Source organism: Megalopta genalis, chromosome 7 (assembly GCF_051020955.1).
Source record: "Megalopta genalis isolate 19385.01 chromosome 7, iyMegGena1_principal, whole genome shotgun sequence".
NCBI classification, from domain to species: Eukaryota; Metazoa; Arthropoda; class Insecta; order Hymenoptera; family Halictidae; genus Megalopta; species Megalopta genalis.
Window position 1 is genome coordinate 14,335,460 of NC_135019.1, and position 14,644 is coordinate 14,350,103.

A 14,644-nucleotide genomic window follows, 5' to 3' on the forward strand; every position below is an offset into this window, starting at 1 on the left:
CTTAATCTGTTGGATGTACAAATCGGTTCTAGTACTTCTGTTCTAAAATATAACTTCTATTTCTGGAAATGTACGAATGGCTTTAAGCATTGGATGATTATCGAGGATGACACGCACGAAGCGAGGCACTTGCGTTGCGTCTCGGAAAGCTAAAGGACGACGCAATCCAACTGCAATACGGTCGATATTCCTAGTGAAAATAAGATTTATGATAGATTAACCCTTCGACTGTTATGGACGCATTTATGCTCCACTTAGGTCCTACACTCGCAGAAATCATGTATCTCTTTGCTTAGCAACGAGAAAAAATAAAATCTTGTTTTTTGTTTACTTTTGTTTCTTTTTTGTTTAATTGACAAGAAGAAAAGGTGTTGTCTGCAGGGAACACAAAAAAGGAAGGATACACCATACGAGTGTAAAAAATGCGACATCGGATTATGTACGATACTTTTCTTGAGATTTACCATACTCAAGTGAACTATTAATTTTCTTATTGTTTTTCTTTCTTAAAATATACGAAATACACGAAACTGTACAAAATATACGAAAATATATGAAATCTAATAGTTTTTATATATATATAGGGTGTCCTAAAATTATGGTATTTCCGAGAAATGAGGGATTCCTGAGGTGATTTGAAGCAACTGTTTCCTTTACAAAAATTTTCTCCGAGGCACCATTAACGAGTTATTAACGACAAACAGTGACCAATGAAAGGCGAGCTCGGCTGGCGCTAAGCAAGCCAATGAGCGGAATCGTGCTCCGTGCGCTCGTTGGCTCGGCCGTCGCGCGCCAGCCAAGCTCGCCTCCTATTGGTCACTGTTTTACGTTAATAACTCGTAAACAAAGCCGCGGATTGCATTCTCGCTGAAGAAAAAGTTACTTCAAATAACTTCAGGAACCTCTCATTTCCCGGAAGTGCCATAATTTTGGGACACCCTGTATATACAAAGTATCTACGTTACGATTGTTAAACGTAGGTAGTATTTACATAATCATTTCTATGATTTGTTTAATTTGTCAAATTTGAATATCCAAATACATTATAATGATCAAACTATGTCGTTTTAAAACTTAAAATTGATGAACAGTTGATAAACAGTACATACTGAAAATAAAAAGTGTTTGGATTCGTTTTGGACTAGACAAAGTAATAGTAATTGTATTGTGTACTTATTACAGCATGTTAGGTCCCTAGTGATCGCATGCGCGGGCCGCATGCCGCTCGCGTGAATCGCTTCAACTTAGAACAGCTTGCAGTCAAAGGGTTAAAGGTAGAAGGTTAAAACTTATTTGTACACCTAATACATTCTGTCATTCTCCAGATAACGATTGCGTAGAAGACGTTTGAAAGGATTCTCTCTAGCGACGCCGCAACAGTGTCCGGAGGAATAATTTATCTGCGCAGTATGCGCGGAAGTTGTTGTTGATGTTTGGATTGTTCTAGACGAGGAGGACTTGTTCATGGTGTCGGACCTGCTGCTGGGCGGCGACCTGCGCTACCACATCCAGCAGGAAGTGGTTTTCACGGAGGAAAGCGTGGTGTTGTACGTGGCGGAAATCGCGTTGGCCCTCGACTACCTGCAGGCCCACAAAATCGTACACCGCGACATCAAGCCCGACAATATCCTTCTGGACGAGGAAGGTGAGTTAACAATTTCTAGACTGCGGATTTTATGCATTTTATGCATTTCACTAAAATAGTGAACAAATTGAAAGGAACCAAAAATATTAATATGTTAATTATAACTTATTAAAATTATTTAAAAGACAAATGAGATTGCACTTGGCTCCCACGTTTTGCAATTGGCGCAGACAATGTTTATTTTGCATAAAGATCCGCAGTCCGAGCCACTTCATTCGTTACAACTTTTAAATTTCTGTCCACCCTCCGTAAATATGATTTCTCTAACCACCTGGGACACGACGATAGGACGAGATTCAAAAATCGACAGTCTAATGAATTTACGAGCACCGCAATATCCGCTCGAAAAGCTACAAGGAAAAACTTGTACTCTTTTTCTGTCTGGTAATCGTAAGCCGATCGTGCTTCCCGGAAACGCCAGGAAAATTTGCGGAAAATTCGCGTGAGATTCGCTCATCCGGTCCGAAACGATTGATTTATCCGATCGCGGAGATATAATGGATCATTGAGAACCATTGTTGTCCTTCCCGAGGAAAATTTCGGAGATTCGAATCGACGTAACTTCCAGTCACCGGACCGCGTAATCGCGCCATTCGTTCCCGTGAATCCTTCGGTCGGAAGGCTGGCCGATGAATCACGGGTTCGTGAGTCGTTCGAAGACAATTCCGTCGACGGCATGCATCACGCTCGCTTCAAGAATCCTTCCTTTTCCACGAACTTCGCCGATAAATTCGGATCCTAGGAGACTCCAAAATGAACCCTCTGAATATGCTATTTGGTTCATTTAAATAAATATTGAAATTTTCGTGTTTCGAGAGAGTTTAAAAAATATACGACAAGGTCTTCAAACGACTGAAATTTCTCTACCTCGATAGCAAGAAACTGGAACTGGAGGAAAATATTATCACTTTCGCTAATTATATTGAATATGTTTCAAATTTACCAATAATGATAATTTCTCTCGTGGAATGTGTGCGGTCGACGGAGAAAGTACGGTAGAACGATAGCACGTTTGTCGTTGCACCGCGAAACGACGTGGGCAGAACAACGTTCCAGTTTTTCGAATCTCGTTTTCGGGGATCGGTTCGTCCGTGCGGAACGTAACGACCGCCGATCGCAGTATGAAGATAGACGGGATTGAACATCGATGAACGACAATGAACGGGACACCTCGAAATTTGACGGTCGTTAACAGTTTAACGAGCTCGGAACGGTCGACGAACGCGCGTCGGGCTCCTGTCTGACCAATAATTATTGGCCGGAATCGTTGGAAATTTTGCGAGATACCGTAACTATCGGGATACTCCGGGCCGATGTTCCCCGATGTATTGCCGAAACACGATCACAAAGGCAGCCGAATTAAGGGTACATTCTGTGAATTACGCAATTACCGCAGCAATTTTGGGTCGCGCGAATACGTTACGTCGCTCGTAAAATCTCGGTTTCAACATGGAAATCGTCGGATAATCCTTCCGGGCAATTTCCGGGCTGCCGCACGCCATTAAACGCGGAGTAATCGCGAAAATAAAAAGAATCGATCCGAATTCCGTGAACAAATTCCAGCACCCTTCCAGCGACGCCCTGAACTACCACGATTTTCGGACACCTTCGTTTTTAGTTAATCCCTTGCCGTGCCCATTGTCTTCGCAGCTGCAACGATTCGAATGTTTCCGATTGTAATCATTTATTAGAAGAAAAAGTGTGTCCAAATTTACTGGAAAGATATATATTGAGTTTGATCCGGTGTTTGCGCGGATAATGTAAAACCACGTTGAGAAAATAAAACGACGAGGCACTACGGATTCCGCTCGCGACGACGTTCGCTGGAATGCCATCGTCTCTGATGTCCGGAAATCAATAATATTTACCTGTAGCACAGACCGGAGTAATATCCGCACTTCGACCCGGTTGAACTACTTTATTGCTCGCCGTCTCCTCTTTGTATAATTCAACGAACGACCGTTCGCGATCCTGGAGAAAACAGATTAATGTTCCGAATCGTCGGCGCGTAAAGGTTGTCCCGGGGAAATTTATAGCCGGCGATCTTCCCACGAATTAAGTGAAATGTTAATAAAAGCGTGTGTGGTTTGCCGACTCGAATAAGAATAGCATTTTTATGGGGTTGCGATGAGCGACAGTAAAATTCAACGCCGGAGATGAGAAGCAGTTGGAGCGCTCCCCGGTCGCGGCGCCGATTGTTTCGCAGAAACGAAATGGCGGGATCAAATGAGCTTTTCTGGATCGCAATAAAATGAGAGCGAACGCGTGCCGTTTACACCGCAGCGCCGAAGGCGCGGGCACGAGTTTACGGTCGACGAGCGCGATCAAACTGAATCATTTCGTAAAAAAAGAAAAAAGAAACGATCGGAATCGGCATCGATCGTTTTCCTTCGCGACACGAGTATCGCAGAAACATCAACTACATCAGAAATATCAAATATATCAACGCAGAAATATTTTGGAGAACTCGCGAATATTTATTGAGGAAAAATATTGTTGCTTCTTCGCGACAGGAGCTCCCACGTTTCGAAAGAATGTTAGGAAACTAGCTGATTTCTGACAATAGGTTGCTTGCCTCGTCCGAGCACGAAGGGAGTTGAGAACAGGGTTCTTTCACGCGTCAGTCTGAAATTCCGGCGATACACTGTTGTGAAAGGTTCCGACGGCGAGCACACGCTACTAACTTTCAGTCCCGGTGTGTGTTGACGTCTTGACACTCTCCACCCTTTCTCTCGCCTTTCATTCTGTCGTTGTCGACGCGGGCCCCTTGAAACTTTCATAATGCTTCGTTGTTCGGGGATGAAACGCAAACACCCCCGCTTCGACTCGAGCCGAGGAAGCGCGGCAGGAAAGATAGGGGGAGAGGAAGACAGTTTAATGAGATGGACGGAGCACGAAAATTGGAATCTGCGAGTGGCTCGACAAGGCACGGTACAATCCTCATAAAACCTCGAAAATCTCAACGGCGCCATTATTCGGAAACGGGACCGGTGTTCTTGACAGGGATAGCAATAAGAGTTCGAGATTGTCGGCTTAAAATTGTATTCGATTAACGCTCCTCCGCCGCGTCGCGTCGCGTCGCCGTCGCGTCGTTGCTCGTCTCCGCCGCGGAGTTCCGGAAGCAATTAAAATTATTCGAATACGAATTCTTCGCGGATATTTGCACAAATTTCCAATCTCACGGCTGGAATTTTTGCGGGATTCAATTACCAAGACCGCCGGCTTGGTTTTTGGAATCGCGCGGTCGAATGAACTTCTCCGATTCCTATCCTGCCGGTTAATTAATTTGTTTGTTTGCTTTGCGAAAGGTTGCTTGCCGTTCGAATAAATTCCCGTTTCTCGTTCTCACTCCGTGCTTCATCGGCGGGAATTACGCGCGGCCGATTAGGATTAATGCACGCAAACGGCCGCAGAAATTGCAGCACTTTGAACATGTTAATGGTATTTTACACGGGTCCCGCGAGAAAGGGAAACATTTCGTTTGCTACCGCAAACGATGTTTAAGCAGTGATTGCTTGTTATTCGCTGTTTATCTTCCCCTCATTCGCGCTCGTAACTTTTCCCTGAATTCATATCGCGGTAGAACTCCATTTATGCGAACGAAATTTTCCTCGATACCCGGGTTCTGTAAGTCCTAGCTGAGCTTCGATTATCTGAACTGGCGCCGGACGTTCCTCCAATTACAGCAAAGCCAATTATATTACAGCTACTGTTGGAATCCGAGGACTAACCGGCAAGACATGCGATTGAATCTTCAATTATTTGATTGCAAAGTTGCGAGCGGTGAGGACAGTTGAACGACAACTACTAACACGAACTACCTAGTCATATAAACTGTTTGTTTCCCGACAGGTTCGCATAAATGAAGTTTTACCGGAGTTGCGTTAATTTCACTCTCTCCCTGTTTCTCGCAATCTATACGGACGATTTCTGTTTAACGTCAAAATCCGCGAGGCAATTATTACCGGCGGGTGTAAACGCAAATATGGTTTACAATTACACCGGCACGCGTTGCAGGTTGCGCGATAAACGGGGCAATGTAATAAGCGAGATTCTGCAGGGTTGCTCTTATCAAAGCTAATCCTATTAGCGCGATAGCGTAGGCATTCGGAAAATTGCATCCACTATTAGCAGCGCCGGTGTTAATTAAATTTTACCGGCTCTGTTCGGTGCCGGTGCCGGCACGGCGAGGAAGGATTCGTCGAGTGGACGTATCATGGACGGAGAACCGCTTTCGTGGGTTCTTCAAAGGTCGAAGAACGGCTACAATGGAGGGCCGCATTATATTCCGGTGACGTAGCAGGCCGCAGATCCGGTCATTTTCCTCTCTCTTTTCATGCGGTGACTACGCCAGACCACTGACTCAGCCTATAAATAATTCGACGGTTTTCAGTCCGCGTTTCGAACCCTGCCTCGCACTTCCGACGCTGAACACAGCCTGGATCCGGGGTCTTGCCTCGAGTCATACGGAATTTCTCTCGGCCCGTTTTCCCGCGAGCTTCTCAGAGCTCAAGGGTCCCTGGGAATATGTACGATCCCCGGTTTCAAAGGCCGCGACGCGCGCGCTATTTTCTTCAGCTCCGGTGGGACACAGGCGCTCATAAAGCGACTCCGCGATTCGATCGAGTTCTGCGCGAACAGAAACTGTGCAAGCTCCCCTTTCCTCTGTATTTCTGAAAAATTGATTCGTTGAGGAGCTTCTTGAAAAGCCCCACCGAAACCTTTGAGCGAGTCGTCGCGTCGCGTCGTGTCGGCAAGATTCATTTTTGAAGCGGCAAAAGAAATCTTCCGCATGAAAAGTTTAGCGATGTTTCCCTTTGAGTCTCGACTCGCGAACTCCCTTTCAGCATTCACGTTATTTGTCGCGTAATCTTTCGCACAGCTATTCTCGGTACCGCGATGTTTTAGAAATCCTTACGGTAAATTCTCCCTAACTGACGCTCAAATTGTGCACAAAAATGGACAACTTGGGAAGAGAAGGTGCGATCATTCGAGCCTTGCGGCTTGTTTTTGTAGTTATTGACAATCGGTGACTATAAAAACGAGCCGCAGGGCTCGAATAATCGTATCCCCTCTTTCAAAATTGTCGATTCTTGTTTACAAGGCGAGGGGCAATTATGGAGAATTTACCCGATCTCAAGATCTCAGGGAACGTTCGATGAATTGGTAATCGACTGCCGGCTAAGGCGATGGAACAACCTTTTGTTTGACTCGCTTGATTATCGATATCGCGATCGATGCGAACGTTCGTGCAAAATTCCAGGGCAAACATCGCGTCGCGTCTCGTCGCATGGAATCGACGCGGAGCGAGAAAACGAAAGGGGTTCAGAGCACGGCGCGGAGGACCCTCGAGGACCGAGCAACCCTAATTTCCCGGCGTGCTTAACCGACAGTTGTTTAAGCCGCGAGATTGCTTCTGCATCATTTAAAATTACGGGGCCGGTGTCGGCGTGCACGTTCTAGCTCAAGAATTCCCCATCGCGATCCGCGGATACCTCCGCTTCACAATCCTTTCAGCGCGTGATCCAGCTTGTTAGATGTTTCATGGAAAGTACAGTGTAACTCCCGTATTAATAGCGACGGAAAGGCTCGCCTCGTTCTTATTATCCTTTCCCGATATCGGAAAGTACTAATGACGGCGTACATCTACTGCAGAATTTGCAGCGAGGAGTCTCTGATGCATGATTTCTTAACCCTTAGCGCTCCGAAGGCTCCGCTACAGAGCCAAATGCTTTTAGCATACGTTATCGTCGGCGTTAGCAATTGTTATCTGTAGTTAAAACATGCTAAGTCTGCACCATTACGATTAAACCAGTTTTTGACCTTTTCTATGGTTAGCAACACGGAGAAAAATAAATATTATGATGAGAATTTAGAGCCGAGTGATACCGAAGACGTATTTGATTTTGAAGAGTTAAAAGACATCGTGGAAGACAATGTTGGTTATGATTCTGACACTTCGAGTAGTAGTAGCGAAATTATACTACCGAAGAGACGAAGAATGAGAATTATTGAAAGTGAAAGCGAAGATTCGTTACAAGACTTAGATGAACAGCGCGATGTTGCGGAAGAATTTCATATTCCAGATAGAATACCTTTTAGTGTATTGCCACAGGTCATTGGACCACAAGTTCCTACAAACATTGAACAGCCAATACAATATTTTTAATTATTTTTCACGGACGAATTGGAAAATGAAATTATAAAGGAAACCAACGATTACGCAGAAAATGTTCTAAACTTGAAAGAAATATCTGGTAACTCTATTTGGCAAAGTGAATACTGTGACGCTTGTCCAAGCAAACCCAGAATGCACATGGGAGATTGTTACCAAAGATATCACACCATGGTGAATTACAAAATTTAAAATTTATCTTTTATTTACAATAGGAAAATGTATATTTACAAAATAAATAAAATCAAATGCATTCACAAGGACGATCTTTTCCGCTCAAAATAAGACTTCCTTTATCTCAGGCGCTCCGCTCCAAAAATGTGCGAGAGTTGCTGGTAGGTAGTACTCGAGAAACGCGCGGAGCACTAAGGGTTAATGAGGGTTTCACCCTTTCGACTCGAGAAGAAATAAAGTTTCCTTCCGAGAAAGCGGACAGTTCCTTCGTTTCGAGCGAATGATATCAAAACGATGCCGCCGGCTACTGTCTCGTTAGAGGAGACATCGTAGATCATAGGTTCCCAGGACGGAATCTTTACCAGGAATTACCAGCAATTGCTGGTGTATTCAGAGAACCAACCCCTGCTCCTACTGGCTGCAACGTTATACCGTTGCACACTGGAAACAGAACACCAGTGTCGTATTAAAATTCTGTTCGGTGGTCGGGGGCTGCGAAGGATAATGGGATATCCGATATCCTCGCGGCTGATCGTAGCTTCGCAGATGACATCTTGACGGTGCCCGTTAACGTCATTTGACAGATGTTGCGACCGGCGACGACAGCCAGCTGACAATTGATCGATTTCTCGTCGTTCGACGAGAAAACTCGTGGACGTAGAACGAGCGTCCTGCTCATCGTTCTAGCAAGAAGGCGCTCGATTTGTGTAACACGCGGATATTATGTTCTGTGCAGGACACGCGCACGTGACTGACTTTAATATTGCGACGGTGCTGGAGTACGGCGAGTTGGCGACTTCGATGTCAGGAACAAAACCATACATAGGTAATGAACTAATTAGATGCCGCGCGTCCCCGTCGCGTCAAGGCATTAACGGCTTCTCGACCGTAAAATCTGATTGTCGTAATGCGTCTCTATCCATCCTGGTGCTAAGTCGATTATTGCATTCCGTGAATGTCGGAGCGGATCAGGAGGTGTTCCTATCTTGTTGTAGCAAATGTGTGCTATAATTTGCCAAGCTCGTACGATCATCCGAATTTACGGGAATTATCTTCTGGGAGCCAGTTACGATGTTCGTTCACTTTCTTCTTTTTTACACCGGGAAAAACGTATTTTCTCTAAAATCTTCGAACTCGCCGGATGTTTTCTTAGACTTTTACACGGGATTTTGATTTCCTGCTGCTCCGTTATTCCTTGCTCGACGATAGCCCTTCTCCCTGATCCTTTAAAGCATCCTTTGACCTCTGAACCTCCTAGATCCTCCCTTTGATCTCCAAATCCCCTTGATCCTTTTAATAATCCTTTGGCACTCGAGCAGCCCCCCTTGACCCTTTTCCGGTACCGTTTCGCCCGTCGACCTCCGGCGGTCCCAACGACCACCTTATTCTTTCGATAAACGAAAGTAAATGCTGTGCAATGGATCTGCGTAACCGCATCACCATGGATAGAGACGGAGCAGCCGAACAGAGCTCTAACGTCGGCGGTTCCTTTTAACGTCCGTCTGACCCGCAGCTCCAGAAATTTACATGTGTTCTTGCGAGGAGTTTGGTGTCCTCGGCTATGGTTTCGCAGTGGACTGGTGGAGCTTGGGGATTCTAGCCTGGGAGACGCTCAGTGGGGAACGTCCTTATCCTCTGCACTCCACCACGTCGCATAGAGAAGCTTTGCGAATCTTGCAGGTAAGATCTAACGGCGGATCGAAAACTATAGGCAGCTCTTCGATCGGCCTTTGCTCAGACAAAGCGACTCAGGCTAATCGACGTTATCGGAAGCGTAGTACTCTAAGGTTCGAAGGAATGATTTCGCAGGAGGAAAGGCCGACGCCTACAGCTTGGAGTTCCTCGATACGCGATCTTCTTGACCGGTTGCTAACGGTGGCGCCGGGCGCGCGAGTGTCGACGCTGAAGGAGCTGAAGCAAGTGAGCGTAATGAGAGACCTGGACTTCGAGAAGGTGTTGAACAAGCAAATCAAGCCGACGTTCACGCCGCCGAAGGATCATCTTAATTGCGACCCGACGTTCGAGCTCGAGGAGATGATCATCGAGACGAAGCCGTTGCACAAGAAGAAAAAACGCCTGGCGAAGCAGAGGTGACAGCGGAGCCCGACTCCGTTCATTAGAGGTCTTCCCCCGCTTTCCCGACTTAATTTGCTTCCGCGCTAATTCACGCAACAGCGAAAAATCAACCCAGTAGACGGCGCGAAATGGTTCAATTTGCTAATCCCTCCTTCGAAACTGAAAGACCGTCGCGAGATAGGGGGAGAGTTCCGAAACTCGAATAGCTTCCTACTGGCCTACTTAATTTCCGAGTCGGAACTAAACAGCAACCCTTCCACGATTATAAATTTACCGAAACTGTTTGCTCGCTGAACTGCGCCAAAATCCTCTCTTTATCGCGAAGCCAGAGGGTCGCGCAACCAGAGGCTTCCGCGATATCCCACGATATATTTTCTTAGGAGAAGCGCAAGGGTGCAGAAAGCCGTCGGGATGGGGGTTTTAATGAAGAGAGGATCGTAAGATGTAGTACAAGAGGGGCTGGTTCCTCGTTATCTCCGTGTGTTCGTGTTTCCAATTCAAGGGGACGGAGATACCGCTATTTTCTGTTGTTTACCCAGATCTCTGAAAGTCGAGCATCCCCCGGAGGACTCCCTCGCGTTAGCGGAGGGCGCCGGACCGAGCGTGGATCTGAGGAGATTAGCATTCATCCCGGAGTATCGCGCGTACAATAGAGAACGCGAGATGGAGAGGCAGGAGAGGGAGAGGAAGGAGAAACAGTGGGAGGAAGAGTTGAACACTGCCATGCTGGGTGCGGAGGAGAGACTCAGGTCAGTCGAAATGTTGCAAACATTCCCGGGACAGCGGGTCTATGTCTGTCTAGATCCTGTTTTTCCGACGATCTTGGCTCGGATAGAGCCTCGATTAAAGCCTCGAATCCCCCAAGAATTCTGTTTCGTCTACTCGGACCGCCTCGACCGTTGCTTCGTCCAGACCAATCCTTACTCCTTTAACCCTTTCGCTACGGCAGCTCCATCCGCCGAAGTACCGTCACTGAACGGAAACTAGCTCCAGAAATATGCACAGTGCGCGTGGTTTCTGAATATATGTTGTTCCAAGTCTTAAATAATAACTGTGTCGAATAAAACAATCATTGCTCTAATGTTACAAGTATATTTACATTTTTAATTTAAAAAGACTTACAAAATTATAGGTAACATAAGTATTTATATAATCACAAAGCCTAACGATTAAATGTTTAATATAATTAATAACGAGACGAAGATGATTAAAAGATAATAATATGTAAAAACTAATAATATAATTCTGTGTGATACAGTTGAAAGCAAGGATCTATACAATGACCAACATCGCAATCTTTGCACTCATACCGCGAATCCGTCCTTTTATTATTTTTGCTACAAATTACACATCTGGGTCTTTTGTATACACCTCATTTCGATACCGCATATATGCGGCGCCCGTACCCACAGATGGTCGAGTGGATGCCTCATATACAGGGTGTCCCAAAAATGTCTCGCAATCCGGAAATTGCGGGTTCCTCAGATCATTTGAAGCAACTTCTTCCTTTACAAAAATTTTCTCCGAGGCACCGTTAATGAGTTATTAACGAAAATCTGTGACCAGTAAGAATCGAGTACGTCTGACGCGAGGCGGCCCAGCCAACCAGCGCATGAAGCCCAGTTCCGTTCATCGGCTCGGTCGATTTGCGCTAGCTGAGCTAGGATTCGGCCGCTCGACCGCTGGCGCCGTTGGCTCGGCCGGCTCGCGCCAGCTGAACTGAGATTCGACCACTCGACCGCTGGCGCCGTTGACTCAGCCACCTCGAGCCAGCTGAGCTCGCCTCTCATTGGTCACTGTTTTTCGTTAATAACTCGTTAACGGTGCCTCGGAGAAAATTTTTGTAAAAGAAAAAGTTGCTTCAAATGACCTGAGGAATCCGTCACTTTCGTATTGCGAGACATTTTCGGGACACCCTATATGCGGCGCCCATACCCACAGGTCGTCGAATGGATGCCGCATATATGCGGCGCTCGGCGCGAAAGGGTTAAACTCGACGATTACTCGTGATTTCGTTCCAGGACGAAACAACAGCCGGCGCAGAGGACTGGAAACCGACTATCCGTCTCGACAGCGAACGTCAAAACGCGGATAAGCTCGTCCCCTCGGCAGGGAAGACGCGCAAGCACCGCGACGTCCTCGGACATCGACTACATCGACGCTAGTCCAGAGCCCTCGACATCCTAAATCCTAGGAAAATAATCCGAACGTGGAAAGGCACGCTTTTCTTCGATGAGAATGCTCCTAAAGCACGCTGGGGCCGCATTGTCCTCGGAATCTGGATCCGTTCAGCTCGTTCCGATGCGAAGAACCATGTGAACGGGCTTCTAGCCGGGAACCCGACTTGTCCAAGTCAATTTCGACGATTCCAGAACCAAGAATTGTCCGGAAACGAAGTTACGGCACGAACCTTAGCTAACCGGGTGCTTGGACCTGTCTACCGTACAACAATCGACGATATCTTCGGTTCCGTGACTGCTACGGACCAATGTGATACTTGTGCTTTCACTAGGAGTAGAATAGAGTAGTAGAGGAATCATTTGTTTCCTGTTACGATACGTTTCCGTTTCGTCGGCGAACGGCTGTCTCCGATATCTTCATTTTGTATCCACATGTATCGTGTAATCTAGAAATGCCACCCGGTAGATACTTCGAAACTCTTGACAACTCTTGTTACCCCGATGAAAATGACGTTAATTGATACAGTTACAACGAAAAGAACGAGGAAGGGTTCCCCGAGCAGGCATCCGCGAACGTTCGGTTCGGTCGAACACGATCGAGAGTTTGCGGCCTGTTCGCGCGAATCCGCCCCGGCGCACAGATAACGTGATAAAACTATATGAAACACGGTTGTTGCATTTTACTAAGGTTAAGTTAAGGTGCAAGGACGAAAACTGTTCTTTCCGTTTCTCACGATTTTATAGCCGAGTTCCCGTCAGACCTAACACCTTCTACTAGATAAACGACAAGCTATATCTCTATTTTACCTCCTACCTTGTGTACGTGTACATCTCAAGGAAAAGTCTATTGTTTATTTTTATATATGGAATGGAAAACTCAAACCCGACCAAATATAGAGAGCCCTTTCTAGAGAGCACTTAAACGGATGCGAAAGCAGCCGGAAGAAGGCAGGCTCGAATCCGCGCGATTTCCCTTCGTATCTTCCCGTTTCGGAGAAGATACGGGGGAAATTTGCGTGATTCAAAGGGGAAGCTCTGAACTTTCCGCGCTGCTTGCTCGTCGCTGATCTAGAAATGCAAATCTGCGTAATAGAAGAATTCGAGATAGAACAGCGCCCAGAAACCGTTACGAATATAACTCGAATGAGAAATCGTCGAGAAGTTCAGCGACCAGCGGAGTTACGAATATTTACGCAATTGTAACACACCCCCCGTTATCTCGAATTCGGTACAATAAAATGTTTAATAAAGTTCGACGAGATTTTTACGTTTCTTCCTGTTTACTCTCGCTCCACTTCCCGGGAATTGCTGCCCGAAAAATCTATGCTCGCGCGGACATCCGCAGTCTACTCGTGGCTCGACGAAACGACCGGCTGGCTGGTCCTCGGGACGAGTTGTTTTCGAAACTGCAGCAGAAACGGATTCTCGTGATGCTAAGGGACGCGGTGACATTAGCATCTCGCATCCGAAGCATAGTTACGATCGATTCTACGATGATATTCTCGGTGAGCCAGACTGTTCAATCCCGCTGTCGCATTTGTCGTTGGTTTTCGACCACTGGAGCAACCTTGGCCCACATCTGCGGCAGGATTTCCATTATCGGAACCGATACCGCTGATGGAACACTCGATTCTTCACCATTAGAGAAGCCATAACTGGGCTACGCATCTTTACACGAGCGTGCCAGTACTATACAGGGTGTCCCCAAAAATGTTTCGCAATACGGAAATGTGGGGTAGCTGAGATCATTCTAAGTAACTTTTCCTTTTGCGAAAATGCAATCTGCGGCTTTGTTTACGAGTTATTAACGAAAAACACTGACCAATGAGAGGTGAGAGCGTGAAGTTCGAGAGCCCGCAGCACGAGGCTTTGACAGAAGGTCGGGACGGACTCGTGCCGCGTTCGAAGTATTGAACAAGTCACGAACATTCCGGATTTTTTTTACTGCGTAACAGTGATATTTTTAAGAAAAACGCTGTTCACCTTTGCTTTAGAACGTCTGAAGAATATTTACTAATTTATAATTAGTAAATATATGTATAATACATGTAGTTTAACCGTGACAGCCGTTTTAATTTTCTGGTGTGCATGACACCTCATGTGTACCATATGAAATTTTTATGCAAGGTGTACAGTAATGATTAACAAAGTTCGTAAATGATATTTTAATTTAAATAATTCCGTGTCCGAACAGAGAATTCAACGAATGATTCGCAAAGCTGATTTAATAATAAATAATCGCGTTAAGGGACGTGAAGGAATTGTTTATTAGAGAAACATGAAAAATATCGAGCTTCGATCTTCACAAGGAACAATGAAACTGTCTTATCATCGATTACAGCACATTACTTGAAGTGTGCGCGAAACTACTTGGCAGCTATCGCGCCGTTAAAT

General features: G+C 45.9%; 2 protein-coding genes across 2 annotated transcripts in view; one reads left to right on the plus strand and one right to left on the minus strand.

Moving 5' to 3' along the window:
* Positions 1-4,138, minus strand: part of LOC117221627 (protein Star) — a 47,441-nt gene extending 43,303 nt beyond the window's left edge. The window contains exon 1 of the mRNA XM_033472728.2: positions 3,514-4,138. The gene's annotated coding sequence lies outside the window, so the exon portion shown is untranslated. The remainder of the gene's footprint in view (positions 1-3,513) is intronic.
* Positions 1-13,503, plus strand: part of LOC117221626 (serine/threonine-protein kinase 32A) — a 29,579-nt gene extending 16,076 nt beyond the window's left edge. The window contains exons 5-10 of the mRNA XM_033472724.2: positions 1,448-1,645; positions 8,731-8,820; positions 9,508-9,674; positions 9,804-10,084; positions 10,610-10,819; positions 12,092-13,503. Of these exons, the coding sequence (XP_033328615.1) occupies positions 1,448-1,645; positions 8,731-8,820; positions 9,508-9,674; positions 9,804-10,084; positions 10,610-10,819; positions 12,092-12,257 (1,112 nt within the window). The 3' untranslated portion in view covers positions 12,258-13,503. The remainder of the gene's footprint in view (positions 1-1,447; positions 1,646-8,730; positions 8,821-9,507; positions 9,675-9,803; positions 10,085-10,609; positions 10,820-12,091) is intronic.
* Positions 13,504-14,644: the final 1,141 nt, after the last annotated feature.